Here is a 20,857-nt window from a genome sequence, read left to right as displayed (position 1 = left end):
AAGAACTCAAAATGTAGGTGTGTGTCACTGGAAAATCCTTGAAACTATGAATGAGATTGCAGATAAAAGGGGAGAACGGGCTGTGTTTTTTAGGAGTGCTAGAGCAGGAACAGATGCATACTGTCAACAAGCAAGGAAATGCAGTCAGTCACTCCTTATACAGCTGTGATATGTCTCCACCTGAATTATGAGGAAGGATTTGAGAGCTAAATATGCTTACCAAGTTAAGTTGAACCGGGGAAATCTAGTCTGCATACTTTTGAAGGATGGCTGTATGTAATCATATCAAAGTAAATAATCATATCACATCAAAGCAGAATGAATTGAGGATGGGAAAAATGTTAAATTCAGTACCCACAAAAAAATGGCTACACTGTGAAAGTTCTTGGAATTCATTCCACAAACAAACAAACACATAAGTAGTCATGTGCTCTAATGGATCCTTATTAATGGGGCCATAAACAATCGCATGCATGTTTGCAGGACTGAGTAGTTTCCCAAGGAAAATACTGAAAATGGGATATATATAAATGGGATGTCTTATACTAGGCTTAAAAAATATTTAAAATGTACTGTAGGTAATAATGCTGGATTAGGAAAAGACATAGTCTGAATAGCTAATGGATTTCTTAAAGACTGCACCTCTGTGGTTTATTTAGGAAAATTAATCTCAGTAAACTGTAAAGAATTCATCCATTTTATGTGAGAGTTTCTTTCTTTATTTATTTTTCTCCATTTTCACCAAAGGGAGTTGAAATGTAGTCAAGTTTTAGGAAGACTTTAAACAAAATAATTTGTTTCTAATTTCATCTGCCCTCCTTTTACTGTAGCTGTAATTCTTTAATTAATCTCATTATGGAGCTCTTGTAAGTGGTGACCTCCCCATTTTCCAAGGTTTTACACCTTCATATATGTGTTATGTCGTATAACATATATATACACACATGCACACACACACATATATGTTAAGATCTGACATGTTGAAGGTATTTCCTCAAATTATTTTGTTTCAAACTGAGCCATATAAACAGGTTTAAAGTGGAAAGCTACTTGCTGTCAGTAGGACACTGCAATTAAAAGAATTTGATTCTGCTTTTTTGTTTAAACATTACTGTGTCTACTGGTACTCGGTTGTTTCTTTCTGAAGACAAAAGTGCTGTAGTCAAAATGGTTTAAAATGGGTTCATATATGTGATTGCTTTTGATTTAAAAGCACATGTATAAGGTTTCAATTACACAAAAGACCTTAATTTTTTTTTTTTAAAAGAAAATCCAAGAACAAAGCAATGCCGATAGCTGAGTATGTGGTGGTTTTCATCAAGCCTAATTCAAGATGCTTGAGATGTTTCTGAAAGTTTAATCTTGGCACTAACAGCTGAGAATGTAGTGATAAAAGTCATAAGACTCATGATGCAGATTCCACTTTATTGGTCCACACCCTGGACTCAGATGTCTTTGAAAAGTTATAAAGATTACAGTAACATTTATTTTCTGAAACTACATTGGGAACGTTTGGGGGGAAAAAAAAAGGGAAAGATGATAATTTAGATAAGCTGCAATATACGTGATCTTCTGAACTGTGCTTACACAGGCACAGCAGTGTATCTGCTAGCACAAGTCTGAACTAATCCTCCAGTACCAAAGCTGTATTTTTACCCATCACTCTGCAGTTGTTAATAATGATTTGTAATGGAAAAAAGACAATTGCAATTTGGTGATTTTTCTGTGATTATATAAACATAATTTTTTGTTTGTTTTTCTGTTTTAAAGGAAAGGAGAAATTCTTCTTGGTTTGCAATCTTTTTTGTTCTTTTCTTTCAACCTTTTTCAAGATAATAGTGAAAAAATGGGAGCATTTTTATTGAAAATTCTGTTGGTGGTTTTTGTTAGTCATTTAGATACACAAAACTAAAATTTGTATTTATAACTATGAGATGTATCAAAAGCCTAGAGAAAAGGCTGTCACTAGCTAAAAAGTAAAACCTCCATATAGTCCTGCAGCAAAACTAGACTTGAGACTCTGGGTTAAAAAAAAAGGGGAGAAGGCAGGGAAAAAAAGACCACGAACTGTTAGTGAAGTCTTAAAATATGATTCAGAGATTAGCAAAGAAGTGGGTGGCAGATTGCCGAACATACAAGCTACTTGCCCCAGACTTCCCTTGAAACCCAGACTGCAGTATCAGTCACTTGGATGTCTTTTTTGATGTAACTGTCTTTTTTTTTTTTTTTTTTTTACCTGATCATTTGTTAGTCCGTGTAAGAGTTTAAATGTGGTGACTTTACAGAACCTATCATATTTTGCAAGTAGGAAACATTTCAGAAATAAGAAGGGCTAATGGGTGTAAATGCAGTTTCCATGAAGCTGCCCACCAAATCTGGCATTCTGGTTTTCTGCCCATGTTGGCTTCTGCCTGTAAATCCCCAAATGCTTTTTTGGTGGGGACCTGCCACTCCGGAATGATTTCTCTCCATTTCTGGTCAGTTCTTTCTATTTTCACCATTCTCTTTTTCTATCTTGACTATTTGCATGGAAAAAAAAAATGGCATTAATGAGATACACTGAAGATGTGCTGGTTGCCTTCATTGTGGACTTTTCTCTCAGTCCAGGGTCATCTTCCCTAAACTGTTGTGTTCCTGTGGGTGTCTCTTCATGAATCTCAGGTCACTGAACGATCTGGAGGGCACTTGGATAATCAGTAGCAATACAGTCTCCAGGATATCTAATTCTGTGTGGTTTGTTCTCTCCTGAACTCAGTTGTTCATCTAGTCTAATGCTTGCATCTTCCAGTATTTCTTTTCTCTTTGTACACCTTCAATTGTAAAAATACCATCCAGATATATCCAAATGAATTCTTAATCTTTCTGTTGAAATATTAGGAAAACATGGTGCATTGCACAAACAAATTCTGCTAGATATCTTTCAGCCCTTTCTTCCCCATCTCCATTACTGGATGTTGGTGTTTAAGAGTCTCCTGTATGTCAGCTCTTGCTTCCCTAATCTAATCCTAAGTGAATTAAAAAATGCCCTGAAATTGTTTGTTCTTTGAAGTCACGGAGGCAAGACTAAGCATTTTACACTCTGTTGCCAATTTGGAGAATTAGGTTTGTCTTGTCAGTTTTATATATCCATTTTGCAGAAGGCTCTTTTGATGAGTGATCCTCTGACAGTTCCATTTCAGATTCATGAGTAGGAGGCATGTCTATGGGCATAATTTCCAGTTTATTTTGGGGGGTTTTTAATTAACATATGTTTTTTCAATGCATCATTTTCCTATCACTAGTGACTGAAGATTTCCTGAAGTGAAAGGTTTCACTAGTAATTACCTACATGTTGACTTCCAGTAGTAAGAGGCTAAAATTATACACACTTTATAAAGAACTGTCTCTTTAAAAGTCAGGTCTTATTTCAGACAGATTTCTGGTGGCTCCAATTTCATGTTCAGGCTTCTTTGGCATTTCATTGGGAGGCTAGGGTGAAACTCCTTTCTATATATATATTTTACTCTAAGCCCCTGCTAATAAGTTGTTCCGATAGATTTTCTTTAATGGATTTTCATCTTCTTATAGTCTGAGTCTATGGTATTTTTCATTACTGTTTTCAACTATTTAAATTACTAAATGTAATTCTCATAGTTCTTGTGATTTAAACAAAGAGTGTGGGTGTGTAAACCTTTCATAAGCTACTGTCACAAACCAGCTGTATTATACAGTAGTGTATAAAGTAGGTCATAGTTTCTTCGCTGTTATGCTGAAACAGCCAAGTCTCGAACCGGAACATCAGTCCTGATTCTGTATTAGTGCATTAAGATGAGGGAAAATTGCCTCTGTTATCCAAAATAGCTGGTAAAGATGTTTGAACTTAATGCATACATAAATAGGACAAAGGCCAATCCTCAGATGTCTGATGGGGGTTTTGCAGATTTTTGAGTATACCACTCCTAGAAGCTGACCAAAACAGTAAATCCAAATGCATTCAAAGCCAGTGCTTCCTTTAGCCATCATCTATGCCTCAGCATTGCCACACATACATGATAAAATACATCAAATGAGCTGCATTTGCAAGGGACGTGGCAAACTAATAGGTAACTTTATTATAGTAGGAGTAGCAAGTCAAAAATAACAGTTGCCAGTTGTGCTAACCTCTTCAGAGCAACCCCCACCTCACTTCCAAGGAGATTAATCACAGTCACCATTAGTGCTTATTATTGTAGTGATGGTTATAGTGTCCTATGATTTAGAACATGCATGTGACTAGAGCATAGTTTAATCAGGTTCGCTATATATTAAAAAATAAAAGTAATGAGACTGAAACATAGTGCTAACAAATTCAACTGTCCTGACAGTAGAAACCGTATGACCTATATAGATACAAACCGTAATACTGGAAATAAGTGAGATGTGAGTTTTTGGTTTGGGTTTTTTTTTAACTTAACACTGTGTTAGCACTTAAAGGCCTTAGCTGCTCTATGTCTTAGGACTTAAAACAGGAGCTGATGTTTTAAAACTGTATGAAATACTGTGATCATGCTACCAATGATTGTGATTGTGTTACTTCTATTTAAATCTTATGTTGCACCTCCTTAAATTAGTGATTATGCATTCTCTGTCAATAATTTTCACACATTCTGTTACACAAACATCTTGGGAGTTAAGGTGTTTGTTATTTTGATGGGAGCTGAATCCAGCCTCCTGTAAGAATGGTTTTCTTGGCACTGCCCTGAGACTGACAGGGCAGTTGCAGTTACAATTGTGACTGCACAACTGCATCTTCGGGCAGTTTGTTCTGCCCGGTTATGTCCATACACCTTTCCCCAGCATGCAGGAATTCTCTGTAAAGAAAAAGAGATGGTCTCCATTGCAGTAAAATCACAGTTCTGCAACGGTAGGAATCTGACAGCGTAACTCCACAGTGACTAGGGATTTAGAGGGATAAAATGGGAACTGTGCTCTTAAAGTTCAACTTTTCTTATTTTTTTAAAATGTAACTGAAAATAGAAATGGGTCTTTCTCTTGCTCTGCTGAACGAATGATAGGACTCCTAAGACTGAACTGGTTAAAATTCAGCATATGAATGGCATGGTTGTAAGCTAGTTGTTCATAGTGACATTTACACTATTCATTGCTTTTAGATACCTGTTGTCTGAAAGAAATGGGCTGGATTATCAGCTAGTGTTAAGTTGTTCTAAACTTCATGGGAGCTATGCTAATATACAAACGAAACATCTTCCTTAGGCGTTTCAAAATATTTTAAGTGAGTTAGTTCAGTTTGAGGTGTCGCAGCCTGAAAAATACATTTTTCCAATGGAAATTTCTAGTGAAAAGACTTAGCCAAGCAGCTTCTTTCTCCATCTTTCCAGCTTATCTGAATCCTGAGGACATCTTACTTTTCTGTCTGCATAGGAAGCAAGTATATGTCGAAAACTATTTAAATAACTGCCTGAAATCCAGATTCATGCTGACAACCTGTGCTTCCTGGTTAGTGTGATGTGATTTGAAATTGTTATGCTTAAGTAACACAGGTTATGATAAGACATGGACACTCCTGACTAAAAGCACTGCTAGCAGCTACCTAAAACACCTGCTCATTTTCACGTGAAACAGTGTGTGAGCCCTGGGGTTTTTGAACTTGTTGCAATTTTTATGAAATATTTGCAAAGGCCAGCCTCATCACATCAAGGAATATTAGATAAAGTCAACACAATAGTTAGTGTTTTGTATATGGGACATTCATAGTCGCATGGGATATTTAATCCACTCTGATTTTTCTTCTTACCAGCTGTACAAACAAAAGCCCTAAAATCCAGAAGGGTCTTGTGCCAGCAAGGCACTGGGCACATATTGCCTTGACCCCTGTAGAACATCAGGCATATCCTGCCACTGCAGTCATATTGTGGGTTTCTATGGTGTTCTCCGTGTTCCTTATCATCATACATCACTTTTCCTGTATGTTTCCTATGAGCTGAGATCTTCCAGGTTGATACCACATTGAGCACCTTAAATTAGCACACGGGCCTGTTGCAGCCCGGTATTCCGGGTACGTACCAAGAGGATTTTGTTTGCTGGTTTTCAGTTGCATGCCTTGGAAGGGTAACTAAGCTCACCTGAAGCTGTATGTACAAAAGGGGATTTTCTGGGCTTATTTGGCCTTCTTTCCCTCTAGCATAACTTTTATATATAAATCTCCCAACAAACTTGCTGAAAGGTGTACAGTACAGATGCATCTTCTGAACTGTAAGAATTAGAAAAACAGATTTTTATCTTTACAAGTTAAAAGGCAGTTTATAAAATATTAAAATCTTAAGAACAGAATATGACAGCTGAAATCACAGATGTTGACTGAGGAACTAGACTGTTGTATCAGCAGAAGAAAAACATTAGGTTAATCTGTATTACAGCACTCTGAAAGAATACAGAGCTTTGAAAACAGCTTTCACTGGGGGGGGGGGTGGGGGGGGGGTGGGACATTTTACTTTTATGTAGAGCTTTTGTTCATTTAGAATTGTTTACTCCAGTGAGCAACCCTGTGCTCTTTGTTTGACTGATTTTTCCCATTTGGCAGACCATTTGCAATCACATGGATAACATTCTTCTTTTCACTGAGACACAGAAAAACTATTCTTTATTGACCTTGATTGTTGTCCTAAATGACAAAAATATATTTATATACTAGGTGAACTGTATGACTTCATCACTGACTTTTAATTGAAAAGTCTTCAAAGCAAAAACCTCAAAGAGCTGCTTTCATTTTTTTTGAACAATCCAGTAACTTCTTACTAGCAAACAACTCTGCCCTCAGCTACACATGCACAACTCCCACAGATGGCACTAAGAACTGTGTACAGCTATCTGACTGCTGAAGCTGTGTCAAAGCAGAAAAATGCCATGCATAGATGAAATCTATGGGTTGGGGGGGATTTTTTTTTTTTATTTATTCAACAACAGAGTATTTGCTGTGGAAGTATGGATGTTTACTTTTTTGTTTCTGTGGATGTTTTGGAAAGTTAAGTATTTAATGTTTTATTTTGTATGGTTGCAGTGGGAAACAAATCAGAAGAATCAGAAGAACATACACAAAATCATTCAATAGCTTGATTTTAGTTTTCTCACCAGTATCACGGAACACAGCGCTCATGGAATAAACTTTGTGGTACTGATTTAGTAACACTCTTAGTATTACAGTTTTACTTTTACATGTGAGGTGGTGTAAATCAAAGGGAGATTATGTAAGAACTCAGCATGCCAACACAAAATTCAGTCCTAGTGTAAGTAAGTAAGTGAGCACAATTCTGTTAAAACAGATGGAATTGTGCACATTTAGCCAAAAATTTTGAGTCTGTGTTTATCTTGTGTTCCTGAATGCTCAGTTGCAATCTTTTCTGATAGGGACAAAGCTCTGGACAAAATAAACAGGGTTACAGCCCCATGTAGGCAAGTGTTAAAACTAAGGCAAAAATCTTTATTTAGCATGAACTAGAGTAGCTTCACTGACTTCTGCAGGGCTGTGACAATTTACACAAATGCAGGCTCTGTTCATAACAGTCTAATTTTCAGAAACACTGTGCCTCTGCAATTCCAACTGAAGGCAGTGAGAGCTAGGGTTGCTCTGCATTTCTGCAGGGGGAAAAGTCAAAGGCCCTTTTGTTACCACTTAGCACATGTGCTGAAAGTGTAAAATTAAGATCACAGTGATAGCATTTTCAGCGATCTTGTGTATGTGTCCTTACTTACATAAGGTGCAAGCAGAATAAAAATCAGATTGGGCCCCCTGCTAAGGAGCCCTCATTATTTTTTAATTCAGTCTTGTCAAGCATAGTCCTACTTAGGCCTTTATAATTTCACAATTCCATACAAGTCAAACAAAGGTCTAGTTGTTTTGAATGAAAGCATGATAAAACATGGATATTCTCTAGCTCTTGCTGTGGTTCAGTTCTTCCATCACTTACACAGACTTTGTCTTCACTGTTATACCAGTACCCACCCCTCATTTTTTTCCTGGTTGGTGATGCTGGTTGTTGCACCAGATCAGGAAAATCAAACCATTTAAAGAAAAAACTCCCAACCTGCATTCTTCAATCCCAGCTGTATGATCCTATCCCCTCCTTTTCACAAGCACTAGCAATTGAGCCAATACAGGAAAACTGCTGAGCCAACTGGAAAAAAAAAAAAATATCACTTGTAGTGTTAAGGGTTTGGCTGCTCAGCTCCTTGACTGGCTTTGGGTTTGATAGGTGCCAGAGCTAAGGGTAAATGTGGGAATGTGGCCAAAGGTGGAAGAATGTGGCCCTAGCCCCTAGAAGCCGGTTTCCGTCAGTTTAACCTAGCTTATGTTGCAGAATTGTACCCACGGTATCACCACAGGACAATGCTGTCTGTAGCACCATCAGTTTACTGTAATGGAAAAATTTTAGGTAGATTTTAACACCAAGTTAACACAAACATTGTAAGTAAATAGTAAAGCCTTTATTCTCGTTAAGAACAGCATTTTGAAAATAAAACATTTGCCCATGCTTTACAACCTTTGTAGTTTTGTATATTTATGTACAGTCATCATGGTACACATTGATTGTCTTGAAAATCCTTTAAAGATGTACTTAATAAGATACCAGTATGCAACAATCAGCGGAAAAAAGGGTACGTTATAAAACACACATTAATACATTTAATAAATATATATTATCTATCAAAAATGAGCTTTAGCTCTCATCAATTAATAAAAAGCACCTGCTTTGTAATCCTGTAAGTTGGTAGAATAGTCCAATTGTTTTATTATAAAAGCTACAATGCTCCCTTTTGCATGGCCTTTGGTTAGACCTAAGGCATCAAGCTCTAACAAAGCCAACCAAGATGCCCGTGTTTAGACTAAAAAGAGAAACATCTAGTTCTATAGTATTTCATGTACCTTGTTTATAGAAACAACTATGTATTGAGAGTGTTCTTCTGAAGATGCTACATATTTTCTGGCAAGTGTCAATCACCCTCAACTCATCTGAAAGCAGGACAGGATTTTTAAAGTATGGCTTTGAACTTTTTTCCAGCCATTAATCAAAAGCCAGTTATTATAAATCTTGTTTCAGTAATAGTTTTTTCAGATGCTTTACAATTTCATTTTTCTGCATGGAAACACCATGAGCACATAACCATCAAGGGACAACATAGTAGCTTTTATAGTATAAAAGCTAATTATAAATAACTGAACTGCGAAAGGCTTGTGCTTACTTACTATGTTGTTCACAGATGCTCTACATTCTAGATAACTTTCATAAAAGGCGAAAAGTAAACAATTTGTTTACTGTAACAAAAATATAAGTTAACATAAAGGTGCCTTTCTTCAATTACAGTTTTATTTGGGGCATTTTACATCACCGACTAGTGAGTTACAAAAACAAAGTTGCTTATTACTACTTGTATAAAGTTGGAAAATAAAGACCCTCCTAATCTATTGCCACACCTTCACCACCACAAATTAAACCCAATCCTGCTAATTTTTAATTTTGTGAATAGTCCACATGACTAACCCAGTGGGACTAGTCCCGTGAGTAGCAGTTTGTAGATCTGGCCATATCTTTGCATAAGGCCTCAAATTCTAAACAACTTCATCAGGAGCAGGATTGGGAACTCTATTTAGTTCAGTCACATCTAGAAAAAGAAAAAAATGTTTCTTAAGATAACTATATCTTGTACAGATTTTGTCAAAGGTCTGTAAAATGTGTATTATAATTCATAAGTCTTGGTTGTAGCATGATAAACTTTTTAAAAGAAAGCTGTCCTACCATTTATGCCATGGTCATCTTATATGTTTTTACAATAGAGTTTTATGAGGGGTTTTTTTTTAATTGTTTTTTAAAAGCAAAATTCTGCAGGCAAGTGATGGTAATAGGTTTTTTATTGTTCCAAATGATGCATCTTCTGGGTAACTACCATTATCTTAAATACTATCTTATTTGATCAAAGCTTTGCTTAAAACAAGCAAAATGTATTTCTAAGTCAATGGATAGCATGCAATATCCACCCCTACCCTACTTGGTTACTAAGGCCATCTAGTTAGTTACAAAATAAAATGAGCAATCCCTAAAACAAGCACATGCTTCCTTTGCCTCAAGGAGGGAAGGGCAGGGGGGAACTAACATACTCCTTTACTCATGCATGACAGAAAAACATTGCTTCTGGCAGAGAAGGGCTTTGAAATAAAACCCCATAAGATGATCATGGCAAGAATGGCAATATATATTTTTTCTATATATATACACGTATATATCTGTGTGCAACACTTAGGGACTGGTCTTGCAGCCTCTGTACCTGTATGTAGACCTACTGGTGTCGACGGGACTACTCGTGGGTGTACAGGTCTGCAGGACTAGGTTCCTAATTCAGTAGAAATGGAGGTACATGAAGAATCAGGAAGACTCTTGAAAAATAAAAAGCTTGTCTTTCTTTTGCAGTATACAGCAAGTAACTTCTTTCCATGAAGCTACTAAGCTATTCAGTTATTTGTACATTATATTTTTTTTAGTTTGAAAATATATATTTTTATTACAGCATATGCAAAGTTTAATTGTTATACGTTTCCTATGCCCTCAAGTAAAAACAATTAGCTTTTAGTATCAAGGAAAGCTAAGATTAACATTGGCCAAACAGTGAGGATACAATAATGTTTTCTATGTCCGATATGTATTAAATGTTAAATAAAGGAATGATTGCTTAAACATAATGAAAAACCATGGCACAAACAATGGGCAATGGGAACCTTTTAAATAACCTGGCGAAAACAAAGATAAAAAGCTTTGAGAAAGTCTGCCTTATATCAACTCAAAAAAGTGCAGGGGAGGGGGAGGAGGAAGGAAGAAACCACCTTAAAAAAGAAAAACAAAACCAACAACAAACCACCTCCAGCACGGAGATTCTACTAGCTAGGCACTAAACGCACAACCACATTTAAATGCACAAACAACTGCAGTCAAGGGGACTACTCATATGAACAGGGATTAGAAAGGAAGGTCTTGACCCTATCTGCTGCTGCGTTTCCCCCGAAAGGTGGTCAGTACTTCTCAGCTGCCACCGCTTTCCTGCTTGAGAAGATCAGCCCAGCAGAACAGGCTGGCTCAGGCAGTACAGCGGGTTGCCTTTAATCCACCATCACAACAAACTCCTTCTGGCACACTCAAGTCACGTTCTCTCCCCAGCTAAGTCTTTGCAGAAGTAGGAGACGGGAGAGCGCACGGCTCTTTGCTCGCGCCCGGGCTTGAGGCTGGAATAACGGGGAATGGATCCCACGCGGCCGAGGAGAGCTGCCTCCGTGCTGGACCTACGCTTTCTCTCTGCCTCGAGAAGCTCCATAACTCGCGTGAAACATGCATAGACCTTTCAACCCTCCAGAACTGCATTTCCTACACCAGCTTTTTAAAGAGAAGAGTATCAGCCTACGGTGTAATGGCAATTTAGTTGCCACCGAGTGACAATGCTTGACTACACGTGATGCTTTGTGACTGTACAGTACAGCTAGGTAATGAAGCAGACAAGGTACTTTTCATGACGTTTGAAATGAGGGGAAAGGGAGCAAAATGGAAAGAAATCCTGCATGTTTTCACACTGTAGTGGCAATCTCTTGTGGCAACATGAATTAAGTTTAGGTGAGGGGGGGGTATTTTGCAAGCAACTGGCAACCAACAAAAACAGGCTTGCCTCGCACACTAGTTACAGACAGAGTATCTTACATTTCAGAATACAAATCCCCCTCTTCCAGTTTAAGGTGTGCCTACTTCTATTTTAAATTAGATTCACCTTCAGTTTTACAATGTTGTTGCAATTATCAGTTCAATGGTGTTCACATTTAGACAAAATCCTCTGTAGGATTTCAAAAGCTCCTAGATGTTTTGTTGCTTTGTTCTGGTACTGCTTATGGATTCCTCCCTCAAAGACACACTGCCAGGGAACAACATCTGCAACAAGGATTCTTATTCTCTACAGCCTATAGCCTTTCACCAGAGGTGTCGTCCAGTGTAACTTGGCGGAGCAGTTGGTATCTGGAAATAAGGATAATAAACCCATAGCTGAGAGATCTAGTCTGTTCAAAAATGAGTGTTATCATGCTACATGTACATGACAGCTTTCCAGACAGTAGTTCCAGAGCAAAGTGACACAAAAAAACCTCATCTTCCACCCATACAGTACATTTACCTCTCTGTAAAAACCATGACTGTATATACACATTAATCTCTCATTTTACTATCTGATGTTCTCCATTAAGCTTTGTATCCACCTCAAAACAAAGCAAAACAAACAAACAAACCCCAAATCAAATTCTCTAGCTTCTCATCCTTAAACTGCCTTTTCCCTGAGCTGCATTTTCTGGTATCAGAAAACAGAGGCATAGATGAATCCAAACATCTGAAGGATGCTTTTCATTACTGACAGCAAAGCACAAGCCTTTTCATTTTATTCAAGTTGATATGTTTCCCATTGTCTTACCCACACAGGAGAATCCTTGTATCTAGTCCCTCTTGTTCACTAAAATCAACCAAAACTTCACTTATTTAAAAACAGAAAGAGACCTGCAATCAGTTCACATTATTTGGTTTTAAATGTAGAGGTTGAGTTATGGAATCAGCTCATGATTCAAAATAAAGAAAACCCAACTCACATGAGTATAAACTGGCTCATGGGTAGATTTTTAAGAAGCATGTAGGTATGCATGAAAAAATATGGGGATGAAAATTCTTCTTTTTCAACAGTATGCCTGCTATATGAAATGCCTTCAAGTGCAAATTACACATCATGTGAAAAACATTTAGAAAGTCTGTTTGGCGTCAGATCACTAAGCCATTCTTACAACAACCAGGCTGCAGAAAAACAGGTCTATCAAAGAATGGCATGCCAAACTATTGTCTAAGAAAGAAAAATCAATGCTCTTAGCATTAAAATATTCTATATTCCTCTTTTAGGAATCCCTTTCCCAGAGATGTACACATCTGTAACTTACAAAGAATTACATACATTTTACAAGAAAATGGAGGATATGTGAGAGACCACCACTATCGGCAACAATGATTCTTATTTAAAGTAATGTACTGGCCTGTAAACGTTTGTGTGACTCACATAATCTTGAAAAAAAAAAATCAGGTTAGAAATTGTGTCACTTAATAGTTTTGTTAAATACCTTAACACAAATTTAATTTGAAAGGGCTACTGAATATGTAGTCTCACAAAAAAACTTGGTTCACTCAAGCTACACTGCAAAATGTGAACAGCCAAGGAAAGAAACGCAAAATACTTTGTAATTACATCTTTTCTAGAGGGAAGGGAAGCATTACATGCATACTTGCTGCCCCAGTTTTGATTTATAGCTTTTCCCCCCTGCTGCAAATAAGCTAAAAGCAGGTTTTTCAATTAGCAGTGGTTCTATATATCAGTGCATATCAAAGATTTCTTAAATCATCACATTTTGATACTTACAGTCCCACCATTTAGCACAACTGCCATCTCAGTTGGCTGATAAACATTGCTTCTAAAAGGAGCACTAGGTCGGCTTCCCAAACTGCCGTTTCGAAATCCTGCCGTTCTTAGCGCTGTGTTTAGAAAAGAGAGATCGTTCTTAGGACCACAATTAATGCTATGCATCTCCTTTGAAATCATTAAAGTGTCTTGCTTCCAGTTTAGTTCTTGGGAACTTTGCCATTCATTTTAACTTTCATGCTGCCATACCAGTTTTCACATTGCTTTTGAAGAGCAGTTTTTCTTATACAGTTGGGGACGGATCTCAGAAGAATCAGTTTTTCATAAAACTAACTGTTTGCTGTGGAACGGGAAAAAAATGTATTGGAACCAACTTTTTGAAGTTGGCGTAGTCTCATTTCAATAGAAGCTAAATGTCTTCACTCACTGAACCTGTGACGTATCTTGCGCAATGTATTTTGCAGAGTGCTTACTGTATTGGTCCGGATACTGTGGGGTTAAGTAAAATGATACTACATTTTGCTTTCTATCGAATTCAGAGGACAGGGATCCAAAACATTGCTCGAGCCAGTAAGCATGCTCACAACCCCCCTGAGGATTACTTCAGCGTGACTAGCGTATAAGGATTTTCCAGATGTTTCAGATTATATTTACTCTGAGAAACTAGAAATATGAAGTAAATATTGCTTTCGAATAGCTTAAACATGGCAAATGACTGAAGCAAAAGAGAAGATACTGATTGTCCTTCTGAATTTTTATACCAGAAATACATCAGTCTCTCCATTAATTTTAGCACAAGTTTGGATTCAAGATGTATATTCTGACTGAGAGATATGCATAGTTAGGGATATGCTTCTTTTCTCTCTAAACCAGTGCGGGGATTGGCACAGACAAACTCTCTTTTTACTTTGGGGGGAAACAACGGCTTCACTGAATTCAGATGTGGCCAGGGAACAGAGCTCATTTATCCATGCGACTTGCGTGGTTACAACGGGCAATACTCCTCTGTGAGCTGGTAAATAGAAACACGCCTAGTTCAGGCACCTGGGGCAAGAATTTCTCTTAGATTTAATTCAAATTACAGTTCTACACTCTCTGGCTGAAATGGTGAATGAGCTGAAGTTCACAAGAATTTCAGCATAGACTTTAATGAAGCCAAGATTTAATATAATTGCGCTGTGTGGAACAAGATTTAAATGGATCCTACTGTCATATGCTGTCCTCTATCCACTGCTACTCCTCTCTTTGGGAGTTGTGCACAGAGATGAAGAACAGTATTGATTTAGCACAGAAATTTAGAAATCCAGCCCTGCAAATGCTCCATTTTTTACTTCAGATACACAAAGACCCTCACTTGCTCTGTATTTAAAATTAGCTACTGTGCAGAACACTAGGAGAACAAAGATGAAAATGCCTGAACTAGAATTACGTATTTTTTATTTTATATTTAACCATCTCGGGGTCAGCAGTAGTCTTTCTTTGTAGTTTGGCTTCTTACTGAGCGTTAAACACAAATGATTGCACTGGTATTTGCTAGTACACATAAAGAAAAAAAAGCTCTTTATAATGCATACTATCATTAAAATATTTACACATTTACGCAAAATATTTACACATAATTTCCATGGTCATTTCAAAGTTATCTTACAGAGCCAGTAAATTCAATTTCATATTGCTAAATTTTCCTTCCCTATTATTACAGTAAGTCTAAAATTCTTTTAACATGAGTATCAGAGGCAAAGCTTGTGGATAAAATACTCATTTTGGAATTTTTTTCTCATACCAGTTTTACCATTTTTCCTTATACTTTTTCCATTACTATTAAATACATCTACTTGTGTAGAGTACGTATAGGTAAAAAAAAAAATAGCACCAAGAAGATTTGAGCAAATGCTGTATCAAAGTCTCCTTTTAACACATACTTTAAATTTTGTTAACTTTGTTTTTAGGCATTGGCTCTGAGGGTGACCCCTTGTAGTACTAAAAGTTATTAAATGAAATTCAGTGAGTACCAGAGCTGCTTAGGCTTGGGTTTCTTGACAGCTGTAGCATTCTACATTTCACATCCAGATTTTTCATACGTGAGCGAATTCCCTTTGCCTTACAGAAGCTGCCCTACTGGTGTGCACTGCACTTCCAGAGAGCACTGAGAACTGATTCAAGTTACCTTTTTCCAGGGTTTCCAAATACTTTACTAACATTTTTACAAAACACAGGTATGAAAATAAGTCTTTTAAGTAGATATTTCAACTTACATATCATATGAATATTAAAATCCCAGATTAGTATGTTGCTTAAATAATGTTTAAGTAACTGAGTTCAAAATACTTTCGCTTTATTAATGTTTGATGATATTCCCAGAACAGTTCTTGCTGTTACATATAACTTGGAGCTACATTTTGCTAAGAAAGAGAGAAACCAGGAGAACATATGCTTGTTTGAACCTATAGTTTAAAGGTTGCTCAGATTCTTAAAATGCTGCTTAAAATCTTAAAAAAAGAAAAGAAAAAAAGAGCAAAATTACTAAATTACCTTATACAAGTATTAATGGAAATAACAAGAACGAATGGAAAATACGTTTATCCAAGCATGTTTTCTATTTAAAGCTAACTATTTACTGAAACAAATATTACAATCAGGGAACTAAGACGTGTTTTCTGGTTATCATGTTTTCCAAAATTTTACAACTAGTAGATCTTATATTCTTAAACATTGTTCTTAAGTATAATTGAAGAAAGTACCCCTCCTTTAGTTTCTAAACTCTTAATGATGAATTCTTGAATTGAGGTTAATTAAATGAATACAAGAAGAGAACATTCTCTACATACCTGCAGAGAGCCAATTGCTAATAGATTCCAGGTGCTTGGCCACTGACAACCATCAGTACAGTGATCTGACTTCAATTAACACTTCAGCAGCCATAATATGTGACTTGAATATTATTACCTGTATTTACTTTAAGTCTCTATCACACTACTAAGTTTTGTCTTCAAACCTTGTTGTCATAAGTCTATACTGAAAGAGCCGCTGCAAAGGAATAATGAATCTGTTTTGATTTATTAAAAAGGTATGTATCCTTCTCCCACATGCCACAGGAATAGGAATGACATGCATTTATTATGGTAAATATTAATAAGGGCATCAGCTAAGGAAATCTATTTTGTATTGTACTGCATAAGATTCAGATTAAAACAGAACATAAATTGCACTGTAATAGACACTAATGATTTTATAGCTATCATACATCTATCCACCTCACTAAAAAACTTAATCACGGAGTGATTAGATCAAAAAGGAGCTTCCAGTTCTTTTTTAAAATGTATGCATGAATGGGAATAATACAGAGTGAAAGATCCAATTTTGTTCTTAGGTCTGCCTTAGACAGAAATAGCTCCACTGAAGAAACTGCAGTTAACCTTACTATGAATTTAACTTAATGGGGGATGGAGGACAGTTTTTAAAAAAAAAAAAAAAAAAAAAAAAGTGCTTTTACAGTCCATCATGAAGCTGCCTCTGGTGCTCTGGAACATCACTAATAAACAACCATTGTTATCCATGTGATTTTTTGTTTGTTTTACCACTGCCCTTCGTACATATTCACAGAACTTAACTCGTTTCTGTTCAAAGCTTCCATACTAGAAGGAGAGCTTTAAAGTTCCTGCTAAAACACTTAGAGGAAAAATGCCTTCCTGACCCAACACTGTGCCAAACAAGAATGCTATTTTCCTCCATGTCTGGTCTACATCCAGAGGAAACATCAAACCCAAAGGAAATCAAAGCTACATAAAGATGAATAGGAAGGTGAAGTGCCTGGACAACGTGCCCCAAGCCTTCTGCTGGGTGCTGCCAAAGCAATGTGGCAACTATTGGCTGGGATACCAAGGTCCTCTTCTCAATCAGAGTGAATAAAAAGCAGCGTGACTAGTACTGAAATCCTTCATCCAACTGTGGGACAGCACCAGACCACAACCCACACTGCAGAACACCACTGGGCTCATGCTTCCCACTGCCAGTCAGATAAGCATCCTTGTGTATTTTCTGATATGGGTTAAACATTCAGCAATCGTTTGGATCTCTTAAGCTAACAGTTGCTGCTGGCCCTTTCAGTCTTAGCTCAAAAACATCTTCAGTGCAGATTTTAATGATGTGTCATCACACATTGTTGTGTATCACCAAACAGCTATGACAAGGAAAGCAACCACTGCCTGGAAACCTCTATCTATGCATGCTCTGTTCAGACGTTAAAGCTGGCAGAACAAAGCCTGTCTGTGAACTTGTCTACACACCACTGCATTTCCTGCCCCCCCCCCAGTGTCACAAAGTGGCACTAAATCCCATTTTAATGGAAATATAATTAATAATAATTATTTTGCTGCTCAGGAGGCTGAGCATTTTGCAACACAGAGCACTTACTTGATTTTTTTCTTGGGGTTTTGGAAAATATTTCATATTAAATGTTGTTAACTGGTAATGACAAAAAATGTCATTTAAACTATTTTAAAATAGAGGCTGTTTTTTCCACAGTGAATTTTTCTGGCTTTCAGTGTTGGCTTTGCATTTGAAATTGTTCAGTTTTGCAATGAAAAAACAACATGCAGAAGAACCATTTTAACCAAAGACATATTTTCTGTATTGCATTTTTTCATTTTTCTCCCCCACTAGATGATATCTTAATGAAAACTGTAAAAGGGAACACTATGTAGTGTGAAAAACGTGGCATTTGTAATGACCCTTGTTTTGAACACCTGAAAAATGTCTCATACAGATGATTTTCTTGGCTACTACAGAAAAATATAGTCCTCTGTAGTAAATTCTTACCTGCATTATGCTCATCCATTGAAAAGGCTTTATTTTCCATGTAGCTCCGAGGAAGCTGTATATCTTCCTCAAAAGCAGTTTCACGCATCCTTGGCTGTGAAGTATCAAAATAATTGGGAGTGTTTTCCTGTTGTGATGGAAGGATGGTACAGTGGACCTCTGGGATGGCGTGAAAAATAACAAACACCCAACCACTGGACACCAGTGCAATAGCAAGAGTGGGATCACTCCATTTGTCTCTTCTCTTTAGCTCAGCATTACCAAAGAGGTACATAGTCATCCAGGCTACCCAAATCAGAATGGAAAAAAAAAGTGTTATAATGAGGCATACTCCGTTTTTCTTCCATTTCTTAAACTTTCCACATAGAGTGAAAAGAGAAAATCCCATGGTAAATACCATCAGGAACATAACATAAATCAAAGCCATAGCAAAATCCATCGGTTCATAGCTGCAGGCCAACTTATTATCTCTGACAATTGTCAGTATTAACCACTCGGTTGCAATAATGACCTGAACGAGCATCAGGCAGATTGCCACACCAGCTAGATGCCAGCCAGATGGACTCTTCCCATGTCGAACTAGTCTACGAAGTCTCCAGGCTTGAGCTAGCAAGCACGAGAAGCACAAAGCAAAGATAACTCCCCACAGAAATCTTCGGGTAGAGCACACCGTTTCATCTTCTTGTATGATGAAAGCAAACGTCAGCCCAAACAGTCCGAGAGTCCCAAAAAGGAAGAGGAAGTGCATTCCCAGGGGGCTCTTCTTCTCCTTGTCCTTGATGAAGGGCAGCCTCACCAGCAAAATCAGCATCAGCAGTAACGTCGTCAGCACGCCTGCCCCCGCCACTGCCTCCACAACTATTCCCCAAATGGCATCCAGGTCGCATAGGTAAACGTACTGAGGGAGAAGATCCAGTCCGCACCCTCTAGATGTACTTGAGTTTTCGGAAGAGCCATAGCTGATCACGAAGAGGAGGAAGAAACCAATGGCTGGGTAGGTTTTCATTTTTCTGTCTGAGACAACAAAATATTTGTTTGTTTAGCTACAGTTCACTTTGGAGGGAGGATTTCACAGCAATTGGAAGCACAGCTTGTTGCAATAGCCCGTGTTTACTGGTTTTTTGCACTGGATCTGCAGCTGGCATAGCCCACCCCTAGTCCCCTTTGCCGCCCTCCCGGAAAGCTGCTTTTGCCTCTTGTACTCAGAACGCAAACTGACTCATTTCTGTGTTTGCACAGATTGAAAACAACATTTCCAAACACAGCCCCTGCAAATATCCTAAAACACAACCAGAAGAAATTGTTTATCCTGTTGCAAAAAAATAACATTATCTACAGTACTTTACTGTTCAAATTCAGGTGCTTAAAGTATGCGTAAATTGCACTGGGCCTGATGCAAGTGCAAGCTGTATCAGAATTAGACTGTTTCACAGCCTTGCTCCTTTTACTGGAATAAAGGCAGAGTCAAAACCACTTGGTTTTTTAAGGATAAAGCAGCCCCAGGAAAATAAACATTGCGCTCTTTTTTAAAAAGGAAAAGCTTGTTTTCATGCTCGGTCAATAGGCAAATTATAATATTCACTCCTTTCATCCTCCTCCAAAGCCCAGGTATTAGATTGCATTTGCAAATGGGAATGGTTCGCTAGAGAAATCCCATGTTCTGTAACAACGGTGCACACATGCAGTGTCATCAATCAACTAATCAAAAATGAATGACTCGTGCTTCTTAGCAAGTCGAAAGCCTTTCAAAGGAAACAACCAACAAAAACCAGAGCATCGCCTTCCCCGATCCAGAGAGTGAACAGTGGTGAACTCTCTAGGAACACACCACATCCCAACTCCACCATCGGGACCAAAAGCCTGGACGAGTTCCAATTCAGTTTTAGGAAGAACACGGGTTCGGTGCTTTAAAAAGATGTATGTTACGGCATTTGCTTTTATTAAGCGAAGCAGGGCAAAGGAAATTTTTAACAATGTAATCTTTAAATGAACAATCTGCCCCAGCGATTGCTGCCCTGTAAGGGCAGCCTGAAGGAAACGCTACATGCGCCAGACACGAAACCTGACGCTGTTAACCTTCGCTTGCACAGTTAGTGCTGCAGGTTCCAGCAGGATTATGTTCATTGATGCGAGCAGCATGCCTAGGTGAAAATGTTCAGAGCAAGACTTCCATTTGCGTGGTATGACCATATGGAAGAAAAGCACCGTATAAACAGGCAATAGCGTTAGTCATGTAGCTTATGTGACGTGTTTAAGATATAAAGCGAGAAGCGGAGAAACTATCGGTAGCTCTTTTGTAAGTTAGACAAACAGCCCTAAATGACTACCCATCTAAAGATACTTCATAAATCAGAAATGCGTTTAATGAGAATATCAAAAACTTTACTGAGAGTTGAAAATGGCTTAACGTAAGGGTGCAATGTTGTATTGAACATGATCAGTCATAACCAATACAAAAACTATTTACATAGACTGTCCGAAACGGCACGGAGTCTCTTACAGCTGAGAACTATGGGTTTTCTTCCTGTGTATTACAGTCCTGTAATGATCAGAGTTCAATCTTGAGGATCTCAATCTTCAAACTAATGTT

At 37.7% G+C, this 20,857-nt stretch overlaps 2 protein-coding genes across 2 annotated transcripts in view; one reads left to right on the top strand and one right to left on the bottom strand.

Moving 5' to 3' along the window:
• Window positions 1-17,694, top strand: part of IQCK (IQ motif containing K) — a 54,219-nt gene extending 36,525 nt beyond the window's left edge. Inside the window, exon 10 of the mRNA XM_075718991.1 lies at window positions 17,585-17,694. Within this exon, the coding sequence (XP_075575106.1) occupies window positions 17,585-17,694 (110 nt within the window). The remainder of the gene's footprint in view (window positions 1-17,584) is intronic.
• On the bottom strand, window positions 11,976-19,288 carry GPRC5B (G protein-coupled receptor class C group 5 member B). The gene is made up of 3 exons (XM_009486762.2): window positions 18,268-19,288; window positions 13,450-13,562; window positions 11,976-12,020 (listed from the first exon to the last, which is right to left on the bottom strand). The coding sequence occupies exons 1-3, from the start codon at window positions 19,271-19,273 to the stop codon at window positions 11,976-11,978; spliced, it is 1,164 nt and encodes a 387-aa protein (XP_009485037.1). The 5' UTR covers window positions 19,274-19,288.
• Between the last annotated feature and the right edge of the window lie 1,569 nt (window positions 19,289-20,857).

Source organism: Pelecanus crispus, chromosome 11, assembly GCF_030463565.1.
Source record: "Pelecanus crispus isolate bPelCri1 chromosome 11, bPelCri1.pri, whole genome shotgun sequence".
In the NCBI taxonomy this organism is placed as follows: Eukaryota; Metazoa; Chordata; class Aves; order Pelecaniformes; family Pelecanidae; genus Pelecanus; species Pelecanus crispus.
Note: the sequence above shows the minus strand (reverse complement) of the source record. Positions and strands in the feature narration are given on the sequence as shown.